General features: G+C 41.4%; 1 protein-coding gene across 2 annotated transcripts in view; it reads left to right on the top strand.

Annotated features, from left to right (window-relative positions):
- Nucleotides 1-1,452: 1,452 nt before the first annotated feature.
- Nucleotides 1,453-14,216, top strand: part of SRGAP1 (SLIT-ROBO Rho GTPase activating protein 1) — a 260,617-nt gene continuing 247,853 nt past the window's right edge. For both annotated transcript variants that reach the window (XM_059403610.1, XM_059403611.1), the window contains exon 1: nucleotides 1,453-1,758. In XM_059403610.1, coding sequence (XP_059259593.1) covers nucleotides 1,692-1,758 — 67 coding nt within the window. In that variant the 5' untranslated portion in view covers nucleotides 1,453-1,691. The remainder of the gene's footprint in view (nucleotides 1,759-14,216) is intronic.

Below are 14,216 nucleotides of genomic sequence, written 5' to 3'. Positions count from 1 at the left end.
CCGCAGTGAGAACGTGAAAGTTTATCACTGGATATATCAATGAATGGTCAAAGTCTAAAGTCCATACTCTGTTCAGATCTTGCAAGGAAAACATTTGTATACTGGACACGCCTCTGAATAATCGCTTTGATAAACCAGGCCCACACTCTTGTTGGAAGCGATTGGAAAGGAGACAGGAAAGGTCCCAGGCGGTACTTGGCGTCCCTCACAAAACTGGTGACCACCCCTTTTCCACCACTCTCGCTCCCGGGGCTACTTCTAGGAGGGGGGTTATATTGTATTCAAGATGGGTATTTTTTCTCCATCTCGACTGAAAAGCTTCACCGTCCTTTGATTTTTTTTTTTTTTTTTTTTTTAAAGCGCCAAGTCGTGCACAATTCAGTGAGCCTCCAGGTTCCCTAGGGGGTCCAAGATGACTCCCAGCCCTTCCTGCCATGGAGAGCTCCAACTCTGGTTTCGTCCGATAGATTCTGGAAAAGGCCCCTCCAGAGCCCCCTCCCTCGGCCCAGGACGGCCCGGGTCGGGAAGGGGGTTTCCAGCTGCCGGGGCTGCGGTCCGGCGGCCGAACCCAGCCGAGCCCTGCTACCGCCGGGGGAGGCGCGGGGGGGCGTCGCCCAGGGCCGCCCCGGCTCGGCGCGCGGGGCGGGGCCGCGGGTGGCGGCGAGAGGCATCCATCTTCCCGGGCCAGCCGGCGTCTCCTCACCGAGCGGGGCGGGGGCGAGAGCGAAGGGTACGGGCACCGCCCCTCCCGCGAGCTCCGCTCCTCTTCGCCGAGTCCCGAGCGGCAGGTGAGGCCGCCGCCCGCCGCTTGCTCTCTGGGCGCGGGGAGCCGCGGGCAGTAAGCGCGCCGGCAACTTTGCGGCCGCCGGGGGCGCGGCTCCTCCCGGTGCGCGTGCGAGTGTGCAGGGCAGCGGCGGCCTCCTGGGGGCAGCAGCGGAGAGCGGGACGAGGAGAAAGAGGCAGCTCCGGCGCCCCGTGGCCCAGGAGGCAGAGGCCCCTCGCGGCGCCGGCTGTCGAGACCTAAACTCCGCCGGGGCTGCACCCAGGACGCGTTCGAACGGCGCAGCGGCCGCCTTCCCGGCCAGCAGCGGGGACGCGCTCTAGGATTACGTTTCCTTTCGCCTGCCCGGGAGCTGGCAGCCGCCTTTGCCGACGGGGGAGCGGCGGCCGCGGCAGCAGCATCCCGGCCCGGGTGGGACCCCCCGAGCGCCGGAGCCGGCGGCGGGAGCAGGAAGGGAGGGTCGCGGCGCCCGCCCTCCACGGCCGGCCCTGCCCCGAGCGCCGGGTGCGTGTTTCTAACAATGGTGCGGAGCGCCGGCGCGAAGCCCGCGTCCGCCCCGCGGCCGTAGAGGAAGTGGCCGGCTCCGGGTGGGGTGGGCAGGGAGACGCCCCCCGCCGCTCGCTCGAAGGAGTTTGCCTGCGCGCCGGGCCTCTCCGGCCCCGAGCCCGGCTCCCCGCCGGATCACCGACGGCAGTCGAACCGGAGAGTATGGTGCCAGCGCCCGGCTTAATCTAGTCTCCGGCTCGCTGCTTCTTTCCTCCTCCTCGTCTTCCTCCTCCTTTACCTCCTGTCGGAGCTGCCTCTGGGTTCCCGGTGTGTGGGAGTACAACTCTCTGCCTCTCCAAGGAGACCGGTTTGTGACAGCCTAACAGAACTTGCCCATTGAAAGCAAACCCAGAACAGCTGGATAATGTCCACTCCGAGCAGATTCAAAAAGGACAAAGAGATCATAGCCGAGTATGAAAGTCAAGTCAAAGGTAAGGATGGGAGCGGCTGCCTTGCTCCTTTTGTGTGCCTTCTTGTCATTGTGCTCGAGGAGGAGTTGCCTTTCTAACTTGGTGTCTGCGTTGGAGGAAGGCGCTGAGGGACAGCCAGAGTCTCTGGTCGAGCCACCCCAGGGTTCGTACAAGCCAGTTCTCCTCCCAGTCCCAGTCCCAGTCTCGTCAAGCCCACAGGGAGCTGGAAACCAGGTGGCTTTTCCGGGCTGCCAGAGCGCACCTCCACCAGAGAGAGAACTGGCTTTAACTCAGCCACCTTCAGCCGTGCAGCCGGGCAACTTACAGGGGAGGCAGGCAGCAGCAGTGGTTCCTGCCCAGTTCTCCTCTTCCTCCTCCTTATGATTCTTTTTAACTGATATCTTTGTCAACACACACACACACACACACACACACACACACATACACTTAATATTTTAAGCAGCCGTCTTTCTGAAGTCTGGACTCCAAGTGGTCTAGAGCTTCATCGACTGCCGATGATATTAGACATTTACACTATTCACCATTTATCAGGGTGAGTCCGCCCTTTATAAAACAGCTCCCTGAAAGCCTGGCAGTTAAACCAAGCAGGGACTGGTGGAATCTGACTCCTCCTTTATAATGGGCCAGAATTCAGTGCCATCTTTCACCTTCACATGGGAATATCGCTTTATCGTTTGCGGAAAGCTACTTCCATGTAAACTGGTTTGAATATTTAAGTAATAGTTTCAGTCCATTTACATTGTCAAGTCATGAAGGAACCTAATTAATGTTGATTAAACATTTTTCCCTAATGTGCCTTGTGGTTTAAAAAATATGTTTTCTCTCTAGTACAAGTATTTTGTAGTACTGTCAAAGTGGTTGTGTTTTTGTGGGATTTTTTTGGTTTTGTTTTTCCTCTTCTGTGGTCTCTCCTGGGTGGTTTACCCTATTGAGACAATGGATGGAGTGTTGAGATTGCTGTTCTTGGGAATATTCAATGCAAAGTTCATAACAATTGCTGTGTGGACACCTGTGTTTTTGCAGATACAGTTTTATAAAAGGGCTGCTGAGGGAGGCATTCCTTACTTGCCTTGGGAAAGGCAGGAGCAGCCTCAGTGCTCTTTTGTGTGGTCAAGTTGTGAAAACGCCTGGAGTCCTGTGAGAGGACCTGGAGGGGGACCCTCCATCACCCGAGGGTGAATTTGGACCAACTCATCATGGCCACAGATGTAATGTACAAGCCTGGGGACTCATGTTTCTTTAGGCTAACCCTGATAATGGATTTGAGCTCAGTGTTGTTCAAGAAATGATTTATAACTGCTTGTAATTAATATAATTTATACTTATAGGAACTGGTTATATTGATATGAAAGTTATATTAGCTGAGAAGTAATTATTTCCTTAGTGACAGGCAAACTTTTTAAGAAGCAGAATCTTTCTTAATGAGTGCAACACAGCCTGAAACCTTTCATTCTAAGTGGGACTCCTAGTCACCATTCCTTGTGCAGGTTTTCCACATGGCTCTTTGTGGTAGATCTTTGAGGGATGGCAGTCTGGCTTTCTTGCTGCCTGGAGTGATGACTGGCAGAATGCCCTTTTAAGTATTGGCTTCATTATTTCTGCTCCAAAGTCATTTGTTCATGATCAGGTCCTTATATGAAAAATAGTCCCATGATTAATTTCTTTCAGAGAGTGAATTCTATTGTTATATGACTACTGATATGCTTGAGATAAAAGGCCCTCTATGTTAAAAAGAAATCAATAAAATGGGATGTATTGCAACGTTTAAAATGTGTCTATCAAATCCAATCCAAGAAAAAATTATGAACATGGTGAGGATTATTTTTGGAACAAATTCTGTCCCATAGAAAGTGATCTTCTCTGTTCTCTTCAACCTTCCTCATTCACACATACCCCAGTCTTCAGGCTGCTTTCTGACTCTTTCCTAACCTGACCTGCTCTTCTCATCAGGACCTGTATCCAGACTTTATCTATTTCCACCTATTCTGTTTCAAACCCAGGTCATTATATCCATATGCAATTACGGGAATAGGGTAATACAAGGGAGTCGGGTCATGCACACCTCTTCAGTGGCCCCAATTCACCTGTACTTCTGAGCAAAATCAAGAAACGAGTGGGAGAAAAATGACAGTGATCTAGTGCATGAGGCCAAGCCATTCTGCACAGTGGGAGTAGGTTCCTTTGTAAGGATGAGAAATGCAGCACTCTGGTTTTCTGTTTTATTTGCTGAGTCCCTCTGCAAGGGTGAGCCCTTTACCCTAGCAGAGTGCTAGTCCACTGTTTAAAGGTATGTGGTTTTGGAACAACCACCTCTTTTAATTCCAGCCAACTATTTCATCTGTTGATAAACAAAAGAAATGTGGTCTATTCAATTGCTAAAGGAGAACTTGGCTGGGCTGGACTCAGAAGAGAAGACATAGATCTGTTCCCAGTGAATAAAGCCACATGTGTTGGAGTCTCTAGGTGACTTTGGCGTATGGGTGATTTCAAGAGTCATTTTTGATTATGTGTACTTTTTTTTTTAACCTTCTGACTTAGAACTTTATACTCTGGAGTATTGTTCTTTCTTTTTCTCTCCCATTTCCCCGATACCAGTTGTACGAATCTCAGAATTTCTGAGATAATGGTTTTATCTAAAGAAATGACTCCAGGTGTGAGATTTTGGCACTGTGGCTGCCTATACATGTTTTGGGAACAAACTTCATGGAGCTATTCTCAACTGTGAAAAGAGACATCATAGGTGACAATGTGTAATTTTTATGTGTGAAACTATAGGTACATCTAGTTAGATACATCACGTTGAGTAAGTCACATAGCTTCTCTCTGGCTTTTGGTTTTCTTATAAGATGAAGAGTTTGGATTCTCGGTTCTAATGATCTTTGAGTCTGATTGAAGATGTTATGTCCATTCATATTAATAACTTAGTAAAATTTTCAGGTTTTTTGCATTTTCTTTCAGCTACCCTGTTATGGGGGAAATTATTTTTGGTTTCACTTTTTTTTTAATAATGAATTTACAAACACTGTTTATTATTTGAGTTCTCAGAAAATTAAAATGTAATGCAATAGGGAATAGAGAAAAATAACAAAACCATGTTCAGAAAACTATAGAGCACAATTATAAGAGGGGATAGAATTATGAATTCTACAAGTTGTCAAGGAATAGATGTGTTTAAATCAGAGACAGAAGGACCTCAAGCAGTAATTTAAAAGGAGTGTGCTAGCTAGGAGAAGAAAGACTATTGCATGCATTGTGTTAGTCAACTTCCCAAAGATTTAGAATCCAGAGAAGTCAATCTCTTGTTTGTGGGGGCTCTTAAGAAGACAGCTTGTCTGGAAAAGTATATGAAACACAAATCAGTTGACTCTGTTGCTTGTTAGCATCTCTGGCAAAAAGCTTAGTAGGGGAATAGATGGTAACAACTGGCTAACAGAAGGTTTGGAGATTTTCTGGATTTTAGTATTCTATGCAATTTTCGAATTCTGCAGCTATAGTATTGTGGCACACATATAAAAAATACTGCTTCCCATATGGGAACTGGAAGAATCAGGAGACACATTTTGTGAAGTGGAACTCATGGACCTAGAGGTTGTGTTTGTTTTTAATAATGCATGTTGCTAGTTGCTAGGATTTGACAGCTATCATTTGCAATATTTTTTGAGGGATAATCTCCTACTCCTCTATATGCCATATGTACAGGAAGTGCCAAGAAAATCTGTTGTTCTTCAGCCACTCTGCTGCCTGAACTACGAATAGTACATTTTGGTAGCAGATGGATCATGAGGAAATACCAATTCAGTTTGATAGGTCCCTATGTCATACAGTAGGTTTCAATAGGAAAGAGCACTGCTGTCACTAATAAAGAACCTGTGTCTCCATCTGATGTTCTTTCATCTGACCTGTAATAGAAAACAGCAACAAACTTAAATTATGAATTAAAACTTTATAGCTGGGAGGGACTTTAGACATTTCCTGTCTAAACATCATCTTAGACATCATCCTTACATGATGCAAGGAAGCATAATGATAGAGTTACACAATTAAGTGTAACCTACCTGGGGCTAGAACCCAGGTTTGTTTTTAGGAACAATGATTTACTTTTAGATTCCTCACAAAGTAGAGCAGGAGATAGAGCACTTCACTGTTTAGATTTCTTTTCTCTTCTTTTTTAAGATTTTATTTATTTGAGAGAGAGAGTGAGTGTGCACATGAGCAGTGGGGAGAAGCCGACTTTGCGCTGAGCAGGAGCCTGACATGGGGCTCGATCTGAGGACCCTGAGATCATGACCTGAGCTGAAGGCAGATGCTTAACTGACTGAGCCACCCCGGGGCCCCTTGCTGTTTAGACTTTACAGTCACTGAGGGCACTGTAGTTGGACCTAGAAGAGAACAGCAACTCCTCTGCTCTGTTAACAGGAGGAGTTATTTAAATTGGTAAGTGTAACTAAGTGTCCCCACCAACCCCCCAAGATCATTACAAGAAACCACAATGTGCAGGTAGTGGCTTCACAGGCTTGCCTTAGGATCAAGAAAAAAAAAAATATGGTGACTATGTACAAATATAACTTGCTTGAAATTTTGGTCAAGCTAATTGGAGCTACTTCAGTAGCCCTCTTATGTGGCCCAGAAACCCTGGTTGGTTTCATGAACTTCAAAATACATTACAGAACAGTTTGGGAGAAATTTTGGGGCTGAATGCATCCTTCTGAACTCCGGTGAAGGCTGGCAGTACAGGATGACCAACCTCAACTTCCACAGTCTGTGTTGCTTCCCTTACTCTTGCGAAGCATTGACCAACTTAGGAGTCACTCATGTTCAGCTCTGGTTCTGGTTTGAGAGAGCTTGCTTTGTTGTGTGGCCAGACCCTTTTCTTACTTTAATCATGAGACTCCTTTCCCTTCAATTTAGACAATTAAGAATTAAGGTAAAGAAAAGGGGATAAGGTGTATGTGTCATCACTCTATTTTTGGTTTAATTTTTTTTGAAGGTAGAAAGTGGGATGAGGAGTACTTATTTGAAGACATTTTTCATTATTTAAAAGTATTTTTATCTGTTGGTCCTGACTTACAGTCTAGTGTTTTGATTACATATATATGTATTCCTGCTGATATTTCAAGATGGGAGGAAATAGAACATATTGTTTAAGAGCAGAGATTTTGGTGTTAACCACCCAGCCCCGCCAGTGATCATGTTTGTCATCTTTGAGAGTCCGTTTCTTCATCTGTAAAATGGGGATGATAATAGTACTTCCTTTCTTGCCTTTGTAAGGTTTCAGTGAGGTGATTTGTGGAAAGCTTTATTACAGGCTTGGTACATAATAAGTAGTAAAAATCTGTCCTTGTTATCTGTGTAATTTTAGTTTTCTTCACATTTCAACTGCTTCTTGTTACATTTTGACTTAGATAAGCTTTTCGAAATTCAAATACATGATCACCGGTCTGCTACCTGACTAGATCCCAAAGTGAGTGAATATTTAATCATCCTGATAAAGTCCCATGTACTTTTGGAATGGAGTGGAGCGAGTTTCGTGGTAGAAATACAAAGGGAAATGTGATAAGCAAACCAGGGAGATTCCCAGCTCCTTATAAGTGGATTTTATATTGTCATTATTTTTTATCCAAGTACAGGTAACAGAGCCTAAAAGTGTGCTATTTCCTGGGCCTGGGCTGTCATGTGTTTACTTACAACTTTTGCTTTGAATTTTCTTTATCTTTGTTTAGTGATGCTGTATGGAAAATGAAAACTGTAATCCAGTCTGTGCATTTTATTTACCTGTGGTAGAAAGCATTCTAAAGACATCAAATCAAGTCACTGATTTAATTTTATGGTCTTGAGAAAAATATATGTATTTTTAAATCAATATGGATATGAAGAATTCATTTATAACTGTGCATTTTCTTCTGTGTCATGATTTTTCCTCCAGCTTTATTGACATAAAACAAAAAGTACTTTTTAAAAAAAGATTATTTATTTATTTATTTTAGGGATTTCTGGTGTGCTCAAGATGGGGAGGCAAAGAAGGGAGGAGAGAGAGAGAAAGAATTCCAAGCAGGCTCCAAACCCATAGTGTGGAACGCACACAGGGCTTGACCCCATAACCTTGAGATCACGACCCCAGCTGAAACCAAGAGCTGGATGCCCAACTGACTGAGCTATCTAGGTGTCCTGAAAGTACTTTGATAACAAAATGTATCGTTTATGTATCTTTCATACCTTTTAGTACAGAGCTTTATTAAACATGTATTGAATGAGTAGAGCAATCATTTGGATTGTCATCCATTTGTAGTATAAGTTAATGTGGTGCTCATTCAGAATTATGTAGGGTATCCAGTAAAATATTAAATATTATTATTAAATATTAAATATTTTATTATTAAATAAATTAATATTATTATTATTAAAATATTAAAATACTGTGGTTTTGGACCACAAAATTAAATAGAATTGAAATAGTGTGTAACTTCTTTAGAATGTCATAAAATTAAAACCAGTCTAAATGTCCCACAGTGGGGAATGGTTAACTGAATGCTATTGGGGGTGGTTAGCTAACTTGTATACATGGAATGTAATGCAGTCATTACCAGTAGTTTTTAAAGAATGTTTTGGCATGGAGAAATATTTTATAATAAGGATGATGAAATAATAATTAAAAACAATCACAGCAGCACCTAACAGTTAATGAGTGTCCGTGCTGTGCCGGTCACTGCTATGACTGCGTCACATAGCAGACCAAGCTTTACGTGTACACTGCAGACTGTCATGCATGGTGGGATGAATTTCTGGGTAGTTTTCCTTCTTGGTATATGCTGTACTTACTGTGTTTTTGGACCACAGGATACCTTGGTCAGTTTCCTGGTTTGATGCGGGAATCTCACAAGAATGTAAAAATAGAGATTCCTCCTTTTTTCTTTCCTTGCCTTTATTTCTCCCCCTTCTTTGCTTTTTCTCTCATACAACATTCTGGTTTTTGGGTTTTTTGTTTGTTTGTTTGTTTTGTTGAAAGATTTATTTATTTGCCAGAGAGAGAGAGTACACACAAGCAGGCAGAGAGGCAGGCAGAGATAGCGAGAGAAGCAGACTCCCTGCTGAGCAAGGAGCCCGATGCGGGACTCGATCCCAGAACTCAGGGATCATGACCTTAGCCGGAGGCAGCAGCTTAACCAACTGAGCCACCCACGTGTCCCTCATACAACATTCTGAAGGTATGCAGTCTGGGCCACCAGAATTATTTGCCTGGTTAAGTTGAGTCTTCTCCATATATTTTTTTTTTTAAAGATTTTATTTATTTATTTGACAGAGAGAGATCACAAGCAGGCAGAGAGAGAGAGAGAGAGGAGGAAGCAGGCTCCCTGCTGAGCAGAGAGCCCGATGCGGGACTCGATCCCAGGACCCTGAGATCATGACCTGAGCCGAAGGCAGCAGCTTAACCCACTGAGCCCCGAGTCTTCACCGTATTGTTGCTCTTCCATCACCTAGAGAACTGCCTGATTAAAAGTGGGTTTTAAGTATATTTATGTGCTGGCTTGTGGGAAGGAAAATGAATTGTGAGGTGCACCTGCGTCAGTGTTTTAAAATCCAGGCCAGACCTATACCAGACAATTTTCATTCATTTAAGTGGTCGGAGTTTAGTCACAGGGCCACATCTGCTGCAAGGGAGTCTGGCAAACATACTCTACCTAGACAGTCTGGTTTCCTGCTACAACTCTATGACCATAGCAGGAGAGGAATATTTTGGTGGACAACTGGCAGTTAGCATGAAGACGGGTTTCTTTGGAGAGTCCATCTATTGGGGTGAAATTGTATTTTGTTTTCATTTGTATATCTTTGATTGCTAATAAGATAGAGCATCTTTTCACAGGTTTACTGGCCATGTGTTTTTGCCACTAAAATACGTTCTCATCTCTTCACCCATTCATCCTTTAGTTTATCTTACTGATTTGTGAGTTTTCTTTTTAGTGTGTTCTCGCTGTTACTCTTGTCAGTTACATCTTTTGCAAATATCTTTTCCCTTTTTGTAGCTTGTACTTTCACAATTATAAAAGCTATCTCTTGATAAACAGAGGTTGTTTAATTTTTTCAGATGTATCAATTATTAACTCATGTTTGGCATTTCTTTCCCTACTCTGAGGTCAGAAAAATATTTGTCTATATCCTTTTGTAAATGTTTGAAAAATTTGCTCTTCACATATAAGGTCCCAATTCATCTGACGTACATTTTTCACACTGCGAGCTACAGATGTATCTTTAGTTCTTTTCATGTGGATGACCAATTTTTTTTTTTTTTAGCTCCATTTGCTAAATAGTTCCTTATTTTATTTTATTTTTTAAAAATAAGCTGTAGGCCCAAAGTGGGGCTTGAACTCATGGCTCTGAGATCAAGTGTGTGCTCTCCTGACTGAGCCAGCCAGGTGCCTCTCAGTCCCTTCTTTTAAAAAGTGACCGACCAGCTCTTTCTGTCTTGATCGCAGTTTCATATGTGCATGAGTTTATCTCTGGATGCTGTTGGGTTTCATTGGTTAATTTGTAGGTTCTTGCACCAGTATTACATTCTTTTAATTACTATAGCTTTATAATGAGTCTTTAAATGTAGGAAACCAAATCCTCCTTCTTTATTTTTCCAGAATTACCTTACTGATCTTGGTCTTTTCTTTTCCAAAAACATTTTAAAGATTTATTTATTTATTCTAGAGAGTGAGAGAGAGTGAGTACATGTACAAAAGAAGGGGCAGAGGGAGAGGGAGAGGATCCTCTAGCAGACTCCCTGCTGAGCATGGCACCTGACGCAGGGCTCAGTCCCAGGACCTAGAGATCATGACCTGAGCTGAAGGCAGGAGTCAGACACTGATCATACTAGACTGAGCCACCCAGGTGTCCCTCCAAATACATTTTAGAATCAGTTTTTCCTTCCCTGGGAAACCCTTTGGCGTTTTGATTGAAACTATGAGACATAAATCAGCTAGAAGAGAGCTAATGTCTATATAATATTAATTCTTCCTACCCACAAATATGAATATTTCTCCATTTACTTGGTTCTTTTTAAAATATCCTACTGAAGGGGTGCCTGGGTGGCTCAATTGGTTAAGTGTCCGACTTCAGCTCAGGTTGTGTTCCCATGATCCTGGGATCGAGCCCCATGTCAGTGTTGCTGCTCATTGGAGTGCCTGATTCTCCCTCTCTCTCTTTCTCTGCCCCTCCTTCCTTCTTGTGCTCACACTCTCTCTCTCAAATAAAATCTTTAAAATAAATAAATAAAATATCTTACCGTAGGGGCACCTTGGTGGCTCAGTTGGTTAAGTGTCCAACTCAGGTCATGGTCTCAGGGTTGTAAGATGGAGCCTGACATTGGGCTCCATGCTCTCCATGGAGTCTGCTTCAAATTCTCTCTTCCTTTTACTCTGCCCCTCCCCCACTTGCATGCTTTCTCTAAAATACATAAAATCTTTGAAATAAAATATCTTACTGTAACATTTTACATTTTCTGTGTTTTTGTTATATTTATTTCATGATATATTATAATTCTTGTTAATGTTCATGAGATCTCTTCTAAAATTATGTCCTAATTGTTTTCAGTTATACAGAAATGCAGTTTACTTTAGCATATTAGTGTTGTATCCAGCCACTTTGTTGGTCTATTATTATGTCTAGTTATTCTTTTTTTTTTTTGTAAAAAAATTACTTGCAAATCAAGACAATTTTATTTCCCCCTTGCCAGATTTTAAGGCTTTAATTTATTCTTCTTGTATTTTTGCCCTAGGCAAAATATTGAATACAAAGTTCATAAAAGTGGTGACTTTGGCATTCTTCCTTTTTCTAGATGTAAAGGAATGGTTTTAAGCTCCTCCTCTCGTAGAGGATGATGATTGTTTTCAGTTTATTACATGCACCCTTCATCAAGTTAAGTAAAATCTCTTGTATTTCTTGTCTACTTAAGGTTTTAATGATTAATAGGTGATTAAATGTTATCTATTTTTGTATCTATTAATAATATTTTCTTTAATGTGTTAATGTGTTGAGTAATGTTTAAGGGTTTCCTAATATTAAACCTTCTCTGCATTCCAGAAGTAAACCTGTATTGGTGTGCCTGGGTGGCTCATTCAGTTGAGCATCCTGAATTTCAGCTCAGGCCTTGATCTCAGAGTTGAGTTCAAGCCCCATATTGGGCTCCACCTTGGGCTTGGAGCCTAATTTAAGAAGAAAACAAAACAAAGCCCACCTGCCCTCATCATTTTATTTTATGTACATAAAAATAGTTGGGGGGCACATGGGTGGTTCAGTCAGTTAAGCATCCAGCTCTTCCTCTCAGCTTAGGTCTTAATCTCAGGGTTGTGAGTTCAAGTCCCATGTGGAGCCCACTTAAAAAAATAAATAAAACATAAAAATTTTAGAAAAGATAAAAACAGTTGGATACAGTTTGCCAATAATTAGGGGTTTTTGCCTCTCATTCCTTGAATGAAACAAGCCTATGGTTTTCCTTTCTGGTAATGTGTTAGAGAGTATTTCTTCTTTTCCAACTTTGTGGAAGTTTGACATTTTGGAATATTCCTTTTCTTGAAAGTTTGATAGAACTATTTGTGTCTAGATACTTACTTTGTGTGAAGAACTTTTTAGCTCATCAGCAGTTAGTCATTTCCTTTATTAGTTACAGGATTACTTATTCTTTCTATTTCTTCTGGCATCAGGAGAACTTTTAAAATTCATCAGCAGTTAGTCATTTTCTTTACTAGTTATAGAATTATTTATTCTATTTCTTCTGGTCAGAAGAACTTTTTAACTCATCAGCAGTTAGTAATTTTCTTTATTAGTTATAGGATTATTTATTCTTTCTATTTCTTCTGGCATCAGTTAAGTTATGTTTTTCCAGAAATTTGTCCATTTTATGTTTCCAATATATTGATGTGTTAATGGTAGTATTCTCTTATTTTTTAAAAAGTGGCTGATCTGTATTATTGAAATTTTTTTTGCTTTATCTTTTTCTAGCTGAATCTTTTTTTTTTTTTTTAAGATTTTATTTTTATTTATTTATCAGAGAAAGAGAGAGAGAGAGTGCACAGGCAGGCAGAGTGGCAGGCAAAGACAGAGGGAGAGGCAGTCTTCCTGCTGAGCAAGGAGCCTGATGTGGGACTCAATCCCAGGATGCTGGGATCATGACCCGAGCTGAAGGCAGCTGCTTAACCGACTGAGCCACCCAGGTGTCCCTCTTGCTGAATCTTAAAAGAGATTGTTTTTGCTAGTTTTTCTTTTTATTTTATTGATTATCACTTTTATCTTTACTACCACCTTTCTGATTTTCTTTGGGTTTTTTTCTTACGTTGGGTGCATTATCCTTTTTTGGTACTATTAACATTTAAGACAATATATTTCTTTTCTAATATAATTGTTATTTCTAATATAAGTATTATTCCTAACAAATATTTCTTTTCTTTGTTCCTAATATATATTTATGATAATTCTCCTTGAAGTATCACCTGTGCTACATCTTACAAGATTTGACAGCAGAGTTCATTAGAATTAAGTTCTAAGCATTTTTAATTTCTCAAAATGGTTTCTTTTTTGACCCATGAGGCATATAGGAATATGCTTCTGCTTCTAAATTAAAACAAAAAAGTAGAGATAATTAATTTATCTTTTAAAAAAATATATTGTGATCTGAGAGTAATAGTGTTTGGAATTAGTTGGGGATTTTTTCCTCTTTTACTGTTCTCTGGAGGATTTCATGTAATATTGGAATTATCTGACTCTTAAAAAGTTTAGTAGGACTCATCAGTAAAGTTATCTAGGTCTAGCGCTTTCATCAAGAAAAAACATTTGTCATTGCTTCCACATTCAAACATTTTCTGATTTACTAGCTTAACATCATTTATGATATTCTCATATCTTTTTAATGTTTGCATCATCTGCAGTTATGCCACTTCTCTGTTAATAACAACTGTCTGCCTTTCCTCCTTTTTTCCTTGATTGACTTTGCTAGAAGTATGATTATTTTATTAGTTTTAATTTTTTGGTTGTTTTATTTTTATTTTATTTTTTTTTACAGACAGAGATCACAAGCAGGCAGAGAGGCAGACAGAGAGAGGGAGGGGGAAGCAGACTCCCCACAGAGCAGAGAGCCCGATGCAGGGCTCGATCCCATGACCCTGAAACCATGACCTGAGCTGAAGGCAGAGGCCCAACCCACTGAGCCACCCAAGCGCCCCTTTTTAGTTTTTAAAAAAACAAGTTTTTTGCTTCTTTGATTTACTACATTGTGTATTCTCTATTTCACTAGTTTATTCTCTTTTACTTGTTCTGTAAGCATTATTTTGCCAGTTCTTTTAAGTTCTTATTTTCCAAGTTTTTTTTTTTTAATTTTTTATTTTTTATAAACATATATTTTTATCCCCAGGGGTACAGGTCTGTGAATCGCCACGTTTACACACTTCACAGCACTCACCATAGCACATATCCTCCTCAATGTCCAT

Source organism: Mustela nigripes, chromosome 6 (assembly GCF_022355385.1).
Source record: "Mustela nigripes isolate SB6536 chromosome 6, MUSNIG.SB6536, whole genome shotgun sequence".
In the NCBI taxonomy this organism is placed as follows: Eukaryota; Metazoa; Chordata; class Mammalia; order Carnivora; family Mustelidae; genus Mustela; species Mustela nigripes.
The sequence above is the reverse complement of the archived record's forward strand: the minus strand, read 5'-3'. Positions and strand labels throughout refer to the sequence as shown.